This window comes from Bubalus kerabau, chromosome 7, assembly GCF_029407905.1.
Source record: "Bubalus kerabau isolate K-KA32 ecotype Philippines breed swamp buffalo chromosome 7, PCC_UOA_SB_1v2, whole genome shotgun sequence".
Lineage (NCBI taxonomy): Eukaryota > Metazoa > Chordata > Mammalia > Artiodactyla > Bovidae > Bubalus > Bubalus kerabau.
In genome coordinates, this window is record NC_073630.1 from 32,907,560 (window position 1) to 32,922,825 (window position 15,266).

The window sequence follows — 15,266 nt, forward strand, 5'->3', positions numbered from 1 at the left end:
AAACGCTACTAAGAGCCAAAGCAAAATTTTCAGAACAGAATGGCATTAGAGGAAAGCAATGAGGGCCATCAGGGAATGCTCTTGGGTTCCCATGGTGACATTTGTTTCTGATTATATATATAACATTAAATACTTTCCTCCTGGAGTCTAAAGGCTTTTAACAAAGGAAATAAATCAGATTCATTTTCTTTCTAATTTGTGATATCCAAAGGCATATTTCCTGGTTTCTGCAGTCCTGACTACCAAAGCCAGGAAACAGGTCTTTAAAATAAGGCTTTAGGTTCCTGCCTATTTTAATTCCCTTCTCTGGGCCTAAAGAGATTTTAATAGAAGAATCAAATAACTCATTCTTCTCCATACCTAGGCATGTTTACTTTCCATTGAAACATAGTCTGCTATTATATCTATCAATAGTCTACATTTTCTCAAAGTTCAGATAAGAGATATACAAAATTTGATATGGGATTTAAGTGCCCTGGCTTCCCTTTAACAAAATGGATAGGGGAGTCTAATGTGTATTTTTCAACCACACCAAGCAAGTAACTCAGTTCTGAAACTACCTATTTGGAGACAAGATCACAGATCTCAGAGGCCAAGGACTCAGTTCCACTAAACTGCTGCCCACCTCTTCCCTTCCGTCCAACTCCCCTCCACCCAACCCCACACACTTCAGAGGCCAATTGCAAGTCCAGGTTGTAACTTGTGCTTCTATTAATACCAGCCAGCTATATAGTGAAGGTTCCCTTGATCACCCTCTTTGGGTTCCATTAGTTTGCTAGAGCTGCTCACAGAACTCAGGGAAGCATTTACTTAACCATTTTATTACAAAAGATAGTACAAAGGATATGGGTAAACAGTCAGATGAAGAGGTACCCAGGGCAAGGTGTGTGGGACAAGATGCAGAGCTTCCATGACCACTCTAAGCTGCCCCTCTCCCCCCATTTCCACCTGTTCACCAACTCGGAAGTTCTCCACACCCCTGTCCTTTGTGTTTCTACAGAGGTTTCAGTATGTAGGCAAAGCTGATTAAATTCTTGAGCTTTGGTGATCGACTCAACCTCAGTCCCTCTGCCCTCCCAGGAAATCAGGGGATGGGACTCAAAGTTCCAATCCTCTAATCACAAGGTTGGTTCTTCTGGGAATAGGACCCATTCTTAAGTTTCATAGGGGCTACCAAAAAGTTACCTCATTAACATAACAAAAGACATCTTTATCCTTCTCACCACTTGGGAAGCTTCAAGGTTTTAGGAGCTCTGTGCCAGGAGTGGGGACAAAGGCTATATATATATATATATATAATTATTATAAATCATAACACCACAAGTAGAAAGAAAAAGAATTATAAACTAAATGTATCCCCCACACTGAGAGTGACATGTTCTTACCATTTATAGAAACATACACAAAAGCAGATACACTACCTATGGTCCCAAGGCTTTGACAACCAACACACACCAGGGAAGCAAGCACTCAACAGAGAGATACCTTCAGACCTTCGGAGAGACACAGAAAGGAGGCAAAAGGAACGAAATAGACATAGAATGTGTATTACTTGCAAGGATGGACAGTTACTCTGGACAGAAAGCCAGCAGCGTACCCAGGCACACCAGTAGTGCCAGGCAAACCCAAAGGGGTCTCGCTGGAGTGTCTGTGTGTGTTTCACACACACACACCAACACACGCTCTCCTCTCTCCCTCACAAACGCATACATCCTGTCTTTCACAGTCTCTCACAGTCCCTGTCCAGTAGGCTCTCAGTCTCTCCTATGCACACACCATCTCTTACACAGTCTCTCACGGTTGTTGTACTGCTCATACACAAAATTTCTCTCGCATAGTCTCTCACACAGTCTCTCATACACAGCTCCTCTCTCTCATACACAATGTCACACACACAGAGTCTCTTAACGTACAGAGTCTCACACAGACTCCCTCTCCTGTTACACTCGCACGCGCGCGCGCGCCTCTTGGCCACGCCCCTCCGTGGCCCCGCCCCCGTTCGGGCTCCGCCCCGGCGGCTGAGGGCGGGGCGAGCCCGTGACTCGAGGGGCCGAGCCTGGCCGGTACTTGTGGCGCCCCAGCCGGCGGGGCGCGCTCTGGAGGCGCCTGTCAGTGGCAAGCGCGGACTATCCTACGGCGGCCCTCGGGCATTCGGTCGCTGCCTCCGGCTTGGGGGCCGTCCCGGGCGGCAGAAGTTGGCGGCGGGATGTGCTCGGCCGGGCAGCTGCTAGGCGGCGGCGGCGGCGGAGGCAGCAGCGGGGAGCGCGACGAAGACCGAGACGCGCTGGCGGAGCGAACGGCGGCGGGGACAGAGCAGGAGTCCGGGGCCAGCCCGCGGCGGCGCGGGCGGCGGCCGCTGGAGGAGCGGGAGCAGGTGAGCCGGGCGGGGCGGCGCGGTCCGGCCGGTTTCCCGAGCCCCACGCGGCGGCGGAGGGAAGTGGTCCGGCGGGAGGGCGGCGCCCGGGCTGTGGTCGGCTCGGGGAGCTGGGCTCCGTGGCATTCGGGGAAGCCGAACAATTGACCCCGAGAGCAGTTGACGGCGCGCTCGGGGCGGGCCGCGGGGTCGCGTGCCGAGGGCCGACCCGGAGTCGCGTGCCTGGCTGGGTGAGCGCCGCCCTTTCCCACCCGTCTGGCGGAGAGGGTTCTCAGGCCAGAGCCCAGGGCTCTGGGGAAGTGCCCTCCATAACGGTCACTTATCTGAAAGCCTTACATGTAAACACTCTTCCACTTGGAATCGGTTCCCCGGGGCTGTGTTTTAGGGGCCAGCGACTCCCCTCCCGCCTTCCATCTTGGCATTTGTGAACACACCTAGCGCCTCTGTACGGTGTAGGTGTATTTCTGTAGCCATGCAGTCAGTATCTGAAGGCATGTGTAGGAGCGAGTATTACAATGGATGTCTTGACGGGGACTCTAGCAGAGCAAGTTTTTCACGTAAACAGAAAGGAGATCTAAACTTCATTGAAAAACTGAAAACGCCGAAAATTTGCTTTCAGTTGTTCCCAAAGGGGGAAAAAGCATGAGTCCAGCCATAATAAAGGAAAGAGAAGTTGGGCAATTTTTGAAACTCTGAATTTGCTTTCACTAAATAAAATATGGTGATAATAGGCATTATAGCATGTATCTTGACAATTAGGCAAGACGTTTAATGAAAGAAATTGAATTATCCCACATAGTGGGATGAATTTTCACCATCAAATACAGTAGACCTTCAAAAATACCCGAGATTAGTTTACCCTCAGAATCCCATTAAAGCGCAAGAAATAAAATTATCGTTTGCCCTTATTACAGGGTATACTGTTGAGATCAATTGATACCTGTCTCCTCTCATTATCCTTCAGCATCTTTTTGTCACATTTCACAAACTACAACAACACTAAATGCATTAATAGGTAATTTCTCTGCCTTGTGTTTAGGGAACAGAAATAACCGTGTGGCAGGCACAAAATATGCCTTAGCATTAGGTTTTCTCACCATGTGAAAGTGTAATTTTTCATTCTTTTGACGATATAGGAGATGGTAACTGAAGCATATAATTGGTAGCTATGAGATCTTCCTGACTAGTTTCCTGATGGTTTTCCCCCATTAATTGTACCATGACTCAGTAGCTAAAGGACTGTTTCCTCTTAACTTTAGTTGTTCAACTGGCAAAGTGAAGAAAACAGCAACAGAAATTCCCTGAGGCAGGGGAAATATATTTGAACTGAAGGTCCCAAAGTAATTTTCAAGTGGTTGTAAGGGAGTATGTAAAATACTTCATCTAAGCTTTTGTGGATTTTTCATCAGCAGCAGCTCTGGTCTTAACAGAATTGCTTAGGGTACGCAAAAAGGGATGAAACAAAAAAAAAAAGAAACATATACCCTAGAAAACAGATATACTTTGCATACCTGCCTCTATCATTGTATGTCATGGGCATTTATTTCCCTATACTCCTGTGAAAAAAGTTATCATTTTATTTTTATCACATGGTTTATTTATGTACTCTAAGCCCACATACACAATACTTGAAAATTACACCTGAGATATGCATTCCCTCCTAATAATATATATGCACCAAAGAACTTCTCATAAGTAAGTCAAAAATAAACAAGAAATTGATACAACCCAACCCATTGGTATAAGAAACAAGCTTTTGTGATAAATCACTTCTTGGTAATGAAAAGGGTTAGTCTCAGTTGTGTCCAGCTCTTTGCAACCCCATGGACTGTATCCTACCAGGCTCCTCTGTCCATGGAATTCTCCAGGTAAGAAGACTAGAGTGGGTTGCCATTCCCTTCTCCAGAGGATCTTCCCAACCTAAGGATGGAAGTCTCCTGGTCTCCTACATTGCAGGTGGATTTTTTGCCATCTGAGCTATCAGGGAAGCAATAAATGTAGCTTTTTTCAAGGGCTGAAAATGAAACTTAAATTTTGTATGCACTGTCTTGTAATGACAGTAGAGACATAAAGATATTTGAGGAAGAGGTGAATGAAATTAACAACTGTAAAACATAACCTAAGGAGTTGTTTTAATTTGCTTTTCTTTAGGCAGAGAGTGTGTGTGTGTGTTTGCTTTAAGGACACGTGGACTCCAAATTACAAATGGAGTACTTTTGAAAGCTTGGTTTGTAAACTTGTTAATATTTGGAACTTGGAGTGAACTTTTCCATAGAAACAATGATATAAACAGAATCAAAACCAAAACTAATTAGCTGGAAATGAGACACAGGCCATCTCCTTGCTGTCCTTTCTGCTTGACACACTCAATATTCCAGAATCTGAGTAGCCTCATGGATGTTAAGAGAGAATTGGTAGCAGCGGCTACAGTAATAGCAGAGGCTCCCTTATATCTGGACCAGGGTTATGGGTGGTGTGTTCTTGAATGCAGTAGCTCCAGAAGGCACCTGACTTCTGCTCCTCCAGCTCTTTCCAAGATTTTTGTCAGCCCCCAATTTTCTGTATTAAATCCCTTTCTATTTCTAGTTCTTTCACAGTTTGCCCTTACCTGATAATTTGATGAAGCAGGTTTCTTCCTTTGGCTCTTTCCAGGCTAAAGTCTCCTCCACATACATCTTTTCCCTTCACTTTTTCTTTACATTGTTGACTCAAAAGCTCTTGCCCTTCCTTCAACCTGGAGGGCTCTTACATCAGCTTTGATTATACCAAATGTATCTTTGGCTCATTGTTATTATGATACCAGATAAAAATGGTATTTATTTCATGTAGTACCAAAATACTGGTTATTTATATAGGTGTTTTCTCAATAACTAAGATCTTGTCAGCGTTTTTTTTTTGTTTTTTGTTTTTTGTTTTTACAATTTATCCTTAAATCCTACTCCATCTGAGAGAAAAACTAAGGTTCCTCTGTCCTTTTGACCTGAATCTTTCCAGGTAGGATGATTGACAAGGCAGCCTGTGTCCTAGGAAAGGAGGACTTGAAAGACTGGACCAGGTTCCCCAGATGAAGGAACTGTGTTAAGTCTGAAGTAGGAGTTTGGCCTCAAAAAGAAAAGCCAGGAGACAGGCAAAATACCCAAGGAACTGAAGAGACAGGACATAGCTGTCCTGAATGTGTATTGGTAACCGTGTGCATGCTGCTGCTGCTAAGTCGCTCAGTCGTGTCCGACTCTGTTAGACCCTAGAGACGGCAGCCCACCAGGCTCTGTGGTCCCTGGGATTCTCCAGGCAAGAACACTGGAGTGGGTTGCCATTTCCTTCTCCAGTGCATAAAAGTGAAAAGTGAAAGGGAAGTCGCTCAGTCGTGTCCGACTCAGCGACCCCATGGACTGCAGCCCACCAGACTTCTCCATCCATGGGATTTTCCAGGCAAGAGTACTGGAGTGGGGTGCCATTGAGAGATGATCAAAATATGTTCTGATTCTGAATGCCAGGTCCCTTAGAGTATCTGCCCTGCTGTATACCTAGAAGGTTAAAGTTTCCAGTCCTTTTATTACATTTATGTATGTAATGTGAGTGGCATCCACTCAGACGTGGCATTCACAACCTGAATAACCTAAGATGTCCCTGCCATCTTAGAGCATAGAAAGGTACCGCTATTCTTGGATTGACTTTAGAATCATTATTTCTAGCTTTAAGGTCTTCATGATTATGTATTATGTACTTTGGAAAATGTAAAAATATAGAACAATCTAAAGAAAACAAGAGCATTTGAAATCTTAGTAATATTGTGCTATAAAATGTGAAATATTTGGTGTTACTGCATTCATATATCTGTGTGTATGTGTGTATATACACACATTTTTTAACAAGGTTTAATGTAATATTTGAATGTGGTATCTTGTTTTATCTACTTAGGCATGTTGTACCATTTTCCAACTTTATCAAAAATTCTTTGCAAAAATTATTTTTAAGGCTACTTAATTGTCATTCCCTTAATACTACATATTTAATTTGCTTTATACATAATACTTCAATAAAAATCTTTGCTTATAAAGTTCTACCTTGTTGTCACAGTTCCTCACAGTCCTACCTTAGAATAAATTTCTAGAAGTGGAAGGCCTAGGTCAGTAAGTCAAACTCTTTGAAGTCTCTTGAAACATCCTAAAGAATTACATTCAGGAAAGCGTGCACCAGTGTACATTTCTGGCATTAGTATGTAAGAGTGTCAGTTAGAAGCCATCCGTGTCAGCAGTGATTTAATTGGTAGATTAATCTTTGCCAGTTTCCATTCAGTTCAGTTGCTCAGTCGTGTCCGACCCTTTGCGACCCCATAAATCGCAGCACGCCAGGCCTCCCTGTCCATCACCAACTCCCGGAGTTCACTCAGACTCACATCCATCGAGTCGGTGATGCCATCCAGCCATCTCATCCTCTGTCGTCCCCTTCTCCTCCTGCCCCCTTTCCCTCCCAGCATCAGAGTCTTTTCCAATGAGTCAAGTCTTCGCATGAGGTGGCCAAAGTACTGGAGTTTCAGCATCAGTCCTTCCAATGAACACCCAGGACTGATCTCCTTTAGAATGGACTGGTTGGATCTCCTTGCAGTCCAGGGGACTCTCAAGAGTCTTCTCCAACACCACAGTTCAAAAGCATCAATTCTTCGGCACTCAGCTTTCTTCACAGTCCAACTCTCACATCCATACATGACCACTGGGAAAACTATAGCCTTGACTAGACGGACCTTTGTTGGCAAAGTAATGTCTCTGCTTTTGAATATGCTATCTAGGTTGGTCATAACTTTCCTTCCAAGGAGTCAGCGTGTTTTAATTTCATGGCTGTAGTCACCATCTGCAGTGATTTTGGAGCCCCCCAAAAAAGTCTGACACTGTTTCCACTGTTTCCCCATCTATTTCCCATGAAGTGATGGGACCAGATGCCGTGATCTTCGTCTTCTGAATGTTGAGCTTTAAGCCAACTTTTTCACTCTCTTTCACTTTCAAGAGGCTTTTTAGTTCCTCTTCACTTTCTGCCATAAGGGTGGTGTCATCTGCATATCTGAGGTTATTGATACTTCTCCCTGCAATCTTGATTCCAGCTTGTGCTTCTTCCAGCCCAGCGTTTCTCATGATGCACTCTGCATAGAAGTTAAATAAGCAGGGTAACAATATACAGCCTTAACGTACTCCTTTTCCTATTTGGGACCAGTCTGTTGTTCCATGTCCAGTTCTAACTGTTGCTTCCTGACCTGCATACGAATTTCTCAAGAGGCAGATCAGGTGGTCTGGTATTCCCATCTCTTTCAGAATTTTCCACAGTTTATTGTGATCCACACAGTCAAAGGCTTTGGCATAGTCAATAAAGCAGAAATAGATGTTTTTCTGGAACTCTCTTGCTTTTTCCGTGATCCAGCAGATATTGGCAGTTTGATCTCTGGTTCCTCTGCCTTTTCTAAAACCAGCTTCAACATCTGGAAGTTCATGGTTCATGTTTAGTAGGCAAAGATTATCTTACTGTCATAAGATATTGCTAGAGAGGTTTACTAGACCATTCATATATTTACAGAGCATCTGCATTTTCCCCCTAGATTTTAAAAATGTTATTTATGTATTTATTTTTGGCTGCGCTGGTCTTCCCAGCTGCACACCAGCTTCACTAGTCATGGCCCTGCAGCAGGCGCACTCTTACTGTACCAGGGATTGAATTCATAGCCCCTGCATCAGCAGGCACATTCTTAACCACTGGACCACCAGGGAAGTTCTGCATTTCTTTTTAATCATGCTCTTTGACCATTTTTTTCTTTTGGCATTATTATAAGATATTAATGCCATATTTCACATTGCTTATAATTATTTTCCCTGCTTGCTATTTGCTTTATAATTTTATGATGTTTTTGATTTTCTTTAGAAATGCTTTACATTTTTATTAGCCAAAGGAATACTTTTGGAAATTTAATACACACATCTTACACCCTCAAACATGCACACACACACACACACATATATTTTTATATATTTCTTTAGAACATTCTTTCTAATCCTACAGTTAATTAAAATATCCACCAATGTTTCCTTTATGTGTGTGTTTATAGTTTTATTTTTATTTTTTTACTCTCTGTATTTAATCTCTTTACAGTGACTTCATGTATTGTGTGAGGTATGGAACTAATCTTTTTTTCCCCCTAATCACTGAATAACCCACTTTCTCTTTGAGTTCACAATCCTTTATAGTAGTTATAAATACTGAAATAAGCTTTTACATTTTTCTGTTGGCATTCTGAAGGGGGTTTCTATTTCCATATCACATCTTTACTGCTGGTTTTTAGCTATTGGTTTTTATATATTAGTTTTAAACTAACTACCTTTCTGAATTCTTTTATTAATTCACTTTTTAAGAGAGTGTTCCGGGGATGAAGCCTTTTTTATATTATGTATTTATTTGGCTGCTCTGGGTCTTAGCTGCGGCATGTGGATCTTCTGTCTTCATTGCGGCTCGTGGATCCTTCAGTTGCCGCAGGTCAGCTTTTAGTTGCAGCGTGTGACATCTGACCAAGAATCAAACCTGGGCCCCAGTGCATTGGGAGTGTGGTGTCTTGGCCATGGGATCATCAGAGAAGTCCCTATTAGTTCTAACACTAATATATACTAATATCTCTTAGACTTCTAGGTGTATAATCATCCACTCTATAGATAGGGTTGATGTTGATTTCTTTCAGATGTTAACGCTTTATTTCTGCTTCTTGCCTTTTGCAGTCCTGGAACTTTCAGATAAGTGTTGGCTTTAAATAAATAAATGAAGGAACGTGCATAATAGCATTTATCAAAGAATGTTCCACAAGATCATCTGTTTAAAAAAAAAGTGGCAGCAGCAGAAAGCCTTATACCTGCTCTTTGATCTGTCATTAAAGATATGACTAGCAGTACATATTCTAGATCCAGAATACCTAGGTTTGAATCCTCACTCTGCTACTTACTAACTGTAACTTTGGGCAAGTTAATTGACCTCTTTGGCCCTCAGTTTCTTCATCTGTCTAAAGGGGAAAATAGTTGTGTCAACCTCACAAAATTGTTATACGTATGTATATATATATATGCATGTGTATATGTAATACATGTAGAATGTTAGAGTAGTATCTGGCTATAAGCATGTAAGGGTTAGCGTTTGGACCTAATTTTCAACTAGAACCCTAACTAAAAAGAAATCTGAGAAATGTTGTTTATAAGTTTTGCACACTCCACAGTTAGAAAGCCACCCTAGGAAGAAGGAGGAATAGAACAGTGCTCCTCAGCTTTAATATGCAAACAAAACATCTATTGTTAAATACAGGTTATGATTTCGTTGTTCTGGGGTGAGGCCTGAGACTTTGCATCTCTCACAAGCTCTTAAAGTGAGGCTGCTGCTATGCCCATGGACCACGCTCTGAGTGGCAGGGAGTAATAAGCATGCCAACCCACCATACTTTCCCTTCAACATAGTATCAGTAATAGAAATGTAGAAGTTATTTTACTTTTTACTATTTCCCTAGAAGGGTATATTTGAACTCTAGGTAAAGTGTAAGAAGCCAACAAGCCTTGGTTCCCCAGGCCAAGTGATTTGCTCTCAGTCTTATAACTGTCTCATACTAGAACACACCAGAACCCAGGTCTCCAAACTCCAGAACCGGTTTTGTTTTTGTTTTCAGAAGTAAGAGCCTTCACCCATGATGGAAGAACAGTCTGATAAATCTGCTGCCCCCCTTTAGATTGTGTAGTTCAAAAACAGATATCTGTTTGTACCCACTTCCTTTCACATCTTTTAAAAGCAGTCTGCAAACAATACTGTAGCAAGTTCCTTGAGTTTAGATGAACTTGGCCCTAGACGTAATCTAATTTCTTTCCAATGGGCATCTAGTCACTAGAGTAACTCCCGGGATAATTTTGTATATGGTAGATATCTTTTGTTCATTTTTGTCATTATTCAAGAGTGAAACCTCTAAATCAATGGCTCTTAGAGCAATTAGATTCACAAGGGGCACTTGGCAATGTCTCAAGACACATTTGAATGTTAAGACTGAGGAGGTATAGTACCATTGGCATCTAATAAGAGTCCAGGGATCCTGCTGAACAGCCTGTAATGCACAGAACAGTCACCTACAGCAAAGCATTGTCTGACCCAAAATGTCACTAGTGCTCAAGTTGAGAAACTCTGCTCAAAATGAATTACGGTTACAGTGATTTGAGTTGTTGAAAATGCTCTACTGATAGATACTCCAGTCGATACGTAATAATTGTTTATTTTCTTGACACCTACATTCCAAACACATAGTCTCCCAACAGATCTTTTCTTGCATCTTTTCTTCAAGCAACTCCTTATATGCAACTTTCTCCAGTTTTCTTTCCCTCTCTGTTGAAGGATGGAGGGAACAAAAGGTGCTCACCAAACTAAGAAGGTATCTCTAGAGACTGAAAGAAACAAGGCAGGCAGTTCCATGTAATCAGTGGATCACTATATTATAGGGTAACTTGCTTACAGAGTGGGATTGAGGAGACAAGGATATGGGAGCATTTGCAGCTGCACTCCACACTGCCAAGGGGCCACTGAGACAATTTTACAGTTAACCTAGGGTATGGGGGTACATGCTTGGAAACAGGAAGTGCCTTCCTAAGTCAATATTTATGAATAGATAACTAGTCTTGTGGACACAGGGAATAAGTCAATGAAGGTTTTCATCATTGTTTGGGGACTACAGAGCAAGAGGCCAACCTGACCCTAATGATTATTAAACAATGCTGATTAGCTCCAAAGCCCTTGACAACAGAGAAATGACTTACTGCACAGTACAGTCCTGGGTGGGGTCAGCAGAACAGGAGGAACCCTGTGGGCCCACAGTGGAGTCACTTATGCCAACGGCCACATACGCTCATGTTCTTTTTCTGCCCTTCTCTGCTACTACCCATCTCTTTTTCATCTCTCCTTACTGAGTGTCACACTCTCCTGTTGCCTTTTATTCTTCCTCACCTCCCATCCTAGCCACTTTCTCTTCATTTCCATGCACCTTCTCCACCCCACTGCCGCCTCTCTTCTATAGAAGCTGACGTTGCAGAGCAATGGAAAAGGTATTGGAGTGTGACTATTCTAAGTTTGAGTCTTGGCTTTACTGCTTTATTGGTCTTGTCATCCTAATAACTTAATCCCTCAGAGACTCAGTTTCTTCATGTGATGGGTATAATTCTGTCTACTTAAACTTCTTATGAGGGTTCAGGAACATTTTGTGTTATGAAAGACCTACCATATAGTAAACCCTCAATGAATATTAGCTACCTGTTTTACCCTCATCTTCTCTCTCATCTTTTTTCTCTGGTTCCCTTCTTTTTCTTATCTAACCACATCATAGAACTGTATTTTTAGTCTCTGCAATTTTCAGATTTATAGAATAAGTATTATTTATTGAATAAAGTATTAAGATTTCCTAATCTGAAAATCAGATAAGTATTTCATATTTCTTTTTTTTTTAAGTAGATTGTTGCTTTTTGTATAGATCTCTAGTTTGATTTTTTTTTTTCTTGTTGTGTATCACTGATCCTTGATGGGAAAAATATCCACCCTCCTCTGTTCATGTTGTTCTCAATTTACTGATCAGAAGTGGCAAAGCAAGGCTAAAGGGAAAAACCAAAAGTAGTACTATGATGATAACCTTGCACTAAAAGACCTAAGTAGAAACTATGTCTTTTTTTCATATTTCCTTTAAGCCTTAGCCACACTATCTTTAATTTCTGTGATCTCTGGAGTCATAGTGTTATCTTGCAATAACAGCCACATATCTTCAAGAAACTTTGAGTCTCTACTAGTTATGTTTTGGTTCCTAAAGAGTGTGGTGTATTCGTGTGTGTGTGTGTGTGTGTGTGTGTGTGTGTGTGTTTAGGGGAATTAACAAGATAATCAAAGGGTAGTTTCATTTGGACAGAGAAACTGAATTTCTAATTAAGTTAATGCAAAAGATACTTTCTGTCTTCTAATCTAATTTTTCCCACATCCAGGGGGATTTTTTTCTGTTGTTTTTTGTTTTTCTATTTAACATCATTGGCAGCTATGTCTTGTCTTGGCTTAGGAAGAGGAAATGATTGGCTTTATTTATGGCTGCTGTTTTCTTATGGCAAGAACTAGAGCTTATCTGATCAAAGGGAACACATGGTCCAAATGTTTTGAACTTTATGGAAAATGAAGGATAAAATTATTATTAATACTTTATATCAAACAGTGTTAAGAAAATTAAGTTTCCATTTGTGGTTTTTACTATATTCTTTTGATATAATTTTTTCTAACATTGGTGAGATTTTTTTTTTTAATTCCCTCTTCCAATTAATCCAAAAAATTTTATTTTTGTCTTTTATCCTCTTCATCAAAATTTTACTGGGATGTGTGCACACCACCTACAGAGGCAGGGAATTTAAGGTGTATTTCCCATGGCTGGCAAATTTCATGAGTTTGATTAAATTCAGAATTCCTTATTCCATGGTTTTCAGAGATAATAAAATCTAACAGAATCTGTTGTCATGCCACAAATTGAGAATTAAGAAAAAAGTCATTTTTAAGGAAAAATGTTTGATTTTGGCTTCTTTAAATAAACAAACTGTTCATCTGTGGTAGCAGCCAGCATACTTCCCTGTATGTACAAGGAACTCAATAATGTCACCAGAAACTTCATTTCTTTTTTTTTTTTAAACTTTACATAATTGTATTAGTTTTGCCAAATATCAAAATGAATCCGCCACAGGTATACATGTGTTCCCCATCCTGAACCCTCCTCCCTCCTCCCTCCCCATTCCATCCCTCTGGGTCGTCCCAGTGCACCAGCCCCAAGCATCCAGTATCGTGCATCGAACCTGGACTGGCAACTCGTTTCATACATGATATTTTACATGTTTCAATGCCATTCTCCCTAATCTTCCCACCCTCTCCCTCTCTCACAGAGTCCATAAGACTGTTCTATACATCAGTGTCTCTTTTGCTGTCTCGTACACAGGGTTATTGTTACCATCTTTCTAAATTCCATATATATGCGTTAGTATACTGTATTGGTGTTTTTCTTTCTGGCTTACTTCACTCTGTATAATAGGCTCCAGTTTCATCCACCTCATTAGAACTGATTCAAATGTATTCTTTTTAATGGCTGAGTAATACTCCATTGTGTATATGTACCACAGCTTTCTCATCCATTCATCTGCTGATGGACAGAAACTTCATTTCTTAAAAAAAAAAAATTTGATTTTAGGGTAAGTACAAAAGGTAGAAAATTTTAACCTGCAGCTTGAATCAGTCATACTCTTCTATTATTATCTATCATTAGTTATTATCTATCGTTAGTTCATTCACAGCATTAACTTTAATTGATTTATTTTTTATTTAATTTAATTAATTTACTTCTTCATTGCAGAAATGTTCTCTTCCACCGCAGTAGGCAACTCTTTTAATATGCTTGGTAGATATGGCTGAAATTGTGTGTATATTTTTTAATACTTGGTTTCATTTGTCTAAGTTTGTAACTATGATTTTAAATACTGAATTCTATTGGTTAAAATGACAATGAAAGCAAATTTTAGTATTTTTCCATTTATAGTAATTTCAAAAACTAATTCAAGAACTAGCTGATATTCTCAATGATTTGTATCCATCCTCCCAAATGATACAAAAAAAGTTTTTCTCCTTTATTCGTTATATGTAGTTTAGTGTAAGATGAAAAGGCAATGGCGCCCCACTCCAAGATTCTTGCCTGGAAAATCCCCATGGACAGAAGAGCTTGGTAGGCTGCAGTCCATGGGGCCACAAAGAGTCGGACATGACTGAGTGACTTCCCTTTCACTTTTCACTTTTATGCATTGGAGAAGGAAATGGCAACTCACTCCAGTGTTCTTGCCTGGAGAATCTCAGGGATGGGGGAGCCTGGTGGGCTGCCGTCTATGGGGTTGCACAGAGTCGGACATGGCTGAAGCAACTTGGCAGCAGCAGCAGCAGCAGTGTAAATAAATGTTAAAACTTTGCATTTAATTTAAAAGTAACAAATTATAAATGTAATAATAAACATGTTATAAATTATATATGCTGCAGCTAGGTGAAGCTTTATATACTTAGTAAAATTTTATATTTAACATATTGTTTTTGTACAGTTTGTAGGCAGTAAAACCTGCAGTGACATTTAGTATCCAATAAGGAGGAAAACATGTCCAGCATCACTGTAAATAAAAGAAATGCAAATTAAAACTATTAGAGATAATATTTCACTTATCAACTTGGTCATTTTAAAAATGAATAATGTGGATTTAAAGAAATAGTTTATGAAATAACAATACACTGAAGTTAGAAGTAAAATTGATTTGGTCTTTCTGGAAGGAAATCTGGTATGAAACCGCACGGGTTTGATCTACTGCTGTTGCTTCCCACTTTAAAGTTGTAAACACTGCAGAACAGGGAGGCTAAGTAATATACTGAAAGTATCACAGCTAGAACATTGCAGAGTTGAGATACAAACCCATGCTAAATAACTATCAAGCTAGTGTTGGTTCATGAAATTAATTTAGTGACTTGTGAACAGGATAGGATAGGACAGAAATCATTAGAATGCTTCACATGTGGTATGAATGTCATTTTGTGGAACTTTAGTTTATATGTATTAGGTCAAGAAATAAAATATATCTCTTATTGTGGATCACAGTCAAAATCATTGCACTAGCCCAGACAGCTCAGTTCTGTCTCAAAGCCTCTGCCTGGGTTCTTTTCCCCAGATATTCCTTTGGCAAATCTTCATATCATTGGCTTAACTATAACCTCTCTGAGATCCCAGCTCTGCCTAATGTATAGAAAGAACCTCCAGTCCAACCCATCTTCCTCTCTGCCGTTACTCTGTTTTATTCATAGCCCT

At 40.6% G+C, this 15,266-nt stretch overlaps 1 protein-coding gene across 1 annotated transcript in view; it reads left to right on the forward strand.

Annotated features, from left to right (window-relative positions):
* The first annotated feature begins 2,055 nt into the window (after positions 1–2,055).
* The window catches only part of FAM241A (family with sequence similarity 241 member A), a 44,343-nt gene continuing 31,132 nt past the window's right edge, over positions 2,056–15,266 (forward strand). Inside the window, exon 1 of the mRNA XM_055587965.1 lies at positions 2,056–2,374. Within this exon, the coding sequence (XP_055443940.1) occupies positions 2,207–2,374 (168 nt within the window). The 5' untranslated portion in view covers positions 2,056–2,206. The remainder of the gene's footprint in view (positions 2,375–15,266) is intronic.